Here is a 4,357-nt window from a genome sequence, read left to right as displayed (position 1 = left end):
ATCCACACCATATGCCTCCGGTTCTTTTCATTTTAGTTTTCCACTTTGTCTTTTCTATTCTTTTGTTGTCATTTCTTGTTTGTTTATTGAGAAATTCTTTCCTTGAAAGCGATTTCTTTGGGTTGATTCCGGATCTGGATTTGCATGTATAAAATATTATAGAATGTTAGTTTCGAAATTTTGATTTACCGATTTACTCACGGAGTTGTAGTTACGCTTGTATTTTGATCGATGTATTTATAGGCTTGAGTTAATTTTGGTTTTCATTTTACTCTAGTTGTTTTGAACCAATCGTTTTTTAATGATTGTTATCATGCATTATTTTATTTCGTTACCGTTAACTTTAGTCTCGATTTGTAAATTGGATTAATAGGTCATTTGTTAAGTTAATAGTTTAATAGTGGTTATAATTTAACGAGAATGACAATCATTCATTATAGCTTCTTTGGCTTTAACATTTTAATTTATTTTATTTTCCGGACGTGCGTTCCTTTCATGTCTCTCCTTGATTTTCTTATATAAATATGGTCGCCTATACAAAAGCGGATTTCCGGTCCTCATACCGCATGCAGTTCTTTCGAAATGATAATTATTGTAATTGTAGGAATTGGATGAACAACTTAGAGATTGATATCAAGTCGAATACTAAGCGTGTAAGAATCACCTATGTTTGTGTTCTAATTATTTGCTAAAGTGGAGGAAAATGTTTGAACTCTTTCGGTGAATTCATGCGCATTATTTATTTATTATTACTATTAATGAGAGGTGTAGTTACTCGGCATCATTAATATCTGCTCATCTTTCATCTTATGTTTTCATATACTCTTAAATGCATTATATTTGTTGCAAGTTCCTTAACTAAAAAAATTACTGCTGAATTAATGGTGTAATTCAGATCTGAATAGTCAATATGGGAGGAGGGTTGAGTCTCGCATCTGGTTAGACCATTTCTTTCATTTACTTTGAAGTTGAGTCTTGACAGAAAATTCCTTTTAGAGAAGGTCATCTGCTTTGTCGTCTCCCTCTTCATCTTTTGGTGTGCGATCGGCTTCCACTATATGGAATACACTCTACGACAGTCTGATCCTTTCTATTGGATGCGTGTTATCCTTGCATGAAACCGTGGAACTGTTATGGAACTTGGTATTACCCGCATTGTGACATCTGGATTGGTGATGCAACTCCTAGCTGGTTCAAAAATCATCGAGGTGGACAACAGTGTTCGTGAGGATCGAGCACTCCTATTGGCAAAAGTAGAATTCGGATTTGGATCGGGGGGAAAATCAAAATGGCCGACTAGTCGTCTCGTTCCGATTATCATCTTCCGAGGTAAGTCCTTAAGTAATTATATTTGATTTGCTGCGCGCTTAAGATTATATAATATGATAAGTAATGATTTGATGTTTATAAGTTCGATTTGCAATAAGTATATTGAATTTCGGCTATAAAGCCGAATATGAAATGGATGATTTATGTATATAATGTGGCCGAATGACTATTAAGTGATGATGTGAAAGTGTGTAATATGTGTATACAATTTTATTGTACTTGTTTGTATATAGTCGAATGGTTATTAAAAGTGAAACTAGTATAATGAAAAGATTATGTGTTCCTTGTGTATGATTATTGAACCGAAAGTTAAAAGGTAGGTGTACATTTTGTGCTTATATTCGAATGAAGCAATTAAATTGCTAATGTGAAATGTTATGTGAAATGTGTTAACATGTGAACAAATATGCAAGACATCGAAATGTATCCGGGCTAAAGTCCCTTGAGCTTCGTCTTTGAAATATATCCGGCCAAAGTCCCATGAGCTTCGTCTTTGAAATGTATCAGGCCAAAGTCCCGAGCTTCGTCTTTGAAATGTATTCGCTAAAGTCCCGAGCTTCGTCTTTGAAATGTATCCGGCCAAAGTCCCATGAGCTTCGTCTGGAAATGTATCCGAGTTAAAGTCCCTTGAGCTTTGTCTTGGTAATATAATTTCGGTTTTATACCTAGTAGGCCAAGTGCCGATGAATTTGATAAAAGTATACAATTACAAGATCCTACACTAAGTTGACAAATTGAAAGTGCATTACATATTAAGTTGGCCAGGTATGTATCATGTACGCGTATGCAATTTTGATTTGAATTAAATTATAAATATATAAAGTGATGCATCTGTGAATAAGTGTTATGACTATAAATGTGATTATGATATATTCGGTAAATGTGTGAAGTTATGTGAAGTGATTCTATGTTTACATTCAAATATAAACACTTGGTCCTTGTGGAAAGGTTTGTGGAAGTATATGATTTTATTTTTAGGTGATTACGATCTTGGAAAATTAAATGTGAATATGATATTGTATTTCATTCATTTCAATTGAACTAAAGCTGATAGTGAAGCATTTTAATGCCTATGTTATATGAGTTCGATCTTGAATGACATGATATACATGTTTACATAATTTGAATGCAAGGAATGTGTTAAAGAGCAAATTTGTAATAAATCTGCTTGGGACAGCAACTGTAGCATGATTTTGGAAAATCACCATAAATTGTGGAAATTGAATTAGAAGCTGAATAAATTATAAAATTAAAGCTCAATGAGTCTAGTTTCTTATAAAAGAAACCGTGTAAGCAAAAGAATTTTAGATAATGAGATATTTGAAGTGGAGTGAGATAGAGTCAAAATGACTTTGAAATCCCCTGTTCTGTCTTTAGAAAATCATTGTAAATTGTACAATGATGATTATAAGATAAAATTTATATTCTTAGACTCCTTAATGAGTCTAGTTTCAAATGAAGTAAACAATAACATATTTCAAATTCTGTATAATGAGAAAATTGATTTGTAGTGAAGAGTGGTCAGAATAGTCAAATAGTAAAACAGGGGAAACTTCAATAAAAATCTGGTATTTATTGGTCAAACTAAAAATTCTGAAAATTTTATGGATGGAAGATATATAAGTATATTTTCAGGAAAAATTAACGGCAGTTTATTTGGAGTTTCTTATCTCTAGTTATAAATAATTTAGTGACTGTTGCTCAGGAAAATAGCTTGTAGTGAATTTGTGATTTTGTTGCAAACATGGTTAAAACTAGTTAATGAGATACTTTTCGAGTTCTTATGATCTTATTTGTGATTTCAATATTTTGTTTTAATTGAGTTCAGATTCAAGTGAGGTGAATTTGCTAAATATGCATTATGTTCATGGATACTTGGCCGAAATGGCAATTACCTAGGAATGATTTCTTAAAAATTTGAAATAATCGATCTATAAGTAAATTAATTGTTTGCATTGCTTAAAACTTACTAAGCATTGAAGCTTACTCCGTGTTCTCTTTTCCATCCTTATAGGTTTATCCTTTAGTTCGAGTTGGAAGAGCCGGAGATATCATCACACTATCGAGTCATTATGTGAGTTAAGAAGATGGTATGTCATCATGATTTAAGGCATGCATAGGATAGACTATAGGTAGAATGATATTTTGACTTTGTATACATTATAGCCATGCGAAGATGGCTCGCTTATTTTGTTTAGAGAAGCCTTATAATCGAACTAATGTGTTGAAATGTTTTAGTTATAACTTGATAGAAGTTTTGTTCAGTCAAGTAATACCTCATAACCTTATTCTGGCAACGGATATGGGTTAGAAGCGTTACAGAAAGCTTAGCAAGCGTGAATTTTGGTTACCAAAAGTTGTGTTTTTAGGACATGTTATCTTGGCAAATGGTGTTAGAGTTGACTCAAAAAATATTGAAGCTATTGTTCAATGGAAAGCACCAAGAAATGTGTCAGAGATTCGCAATTTTCTTGGTTTAACCGGTTACTACAGAAGATTCGTAAATGGATTTTCCAAGATAGCTTTACTGATGACAAAGCAGTTGCATAAAAATGTTCAATTCATTTGGAGTAATGAATGCCAAGAGAGTTTCGAGAAATTAAAACAGATGTTGACTGAGGTGTCGGTTTTAACTTTACTTGAATCGGGAAAAGATTTTGTGATCTACAATGATGCTCATTGAGTGGCCTGAGTTGTGTCCTGATGCAAGACAGAAAAGTGATCGTATATGGGTCTCGTCAACTAAAAATACATGAATGTAACTATCCAACGCATGACTTAGAGTTAGCTGCTGTGGTCTTTGCTCTAGAGGTTTGGAGACACTATCTGTACGTTGAAAGGTGTTACATCTATACTGACCACAAGAGTCTAAAATACCTCCTATCACAAAAGAAGTTGAATTTGAGACAACAATGTTGGGTCGAGCTTCTAAAAGATTACGATTGTGTTATTGATTATCATCTTGGTAAAGTTAACATCGTAGCTGATGCGTTGAGTAGGAAAACATCCATTGAGTTTCAAGCGATGT

At 33.2% G+C, this 4,357-nt stretch overlaps 1 protein-coding gene across 1 annotated transcript; it reads left to right on the top strand.

Moving 5' to 3' along the window:
* Positions 1-1,133: 1,133 nt before the first annotated feature.
* On the top strand, positions 1,134-4,012 carry LOC128296612 (uncharacterized mitochondrial protein AtMg00860-like). The gene is made up of 2 exons (XM_053032045.1): positions 1,134-1,329; positions 3,699-4,012. Exons 1-2 carry the CDS (start codon positions 1,134-1,136, stop codon positions 4,010-4,012), a joined length of 510 nt encoding a protein of 169 aa, XP_052888005.1.
* Positions 4,013-4,357: the final 345 nt, after the last annotated feature.

Source organism: Gossypium arboreum, chromosome 8 (assembly GCF_025698485.1).
Source record: "Gossypium arboreum isolate Shixiya-1 chromosome 8, ASM2569848v2, whole genome shotgun sequence".
Taxonomy (NCBI): Eukaryota; Viridiplantae; Streptophyta; class Magnoliopsida; order Malvales; family Malvaceae; genus Gossypium; species Gossypium arboreum.
The sequence above is the reverse complement of the archived record's forward strand: the minus strand, read 5'-3'. Positions and strand labels throughout refer to the sequence as shown.

Coding starts and splice junctions, on each gene's coding strand:
- LOC128296612 (XM_053032045.1), top strand. CDS start 1,134: ATGGAACTTGGTATTACCCGCATTGTGACATCTGGATTGGTGATGCAA. Junction 1,330..3,698: donor TCCGATTATCATCTTCCGAG/GTAAGTCCTTAA, acceptor TTGTGTTTTTAG/GACATGTTATCTTGGCAAAT.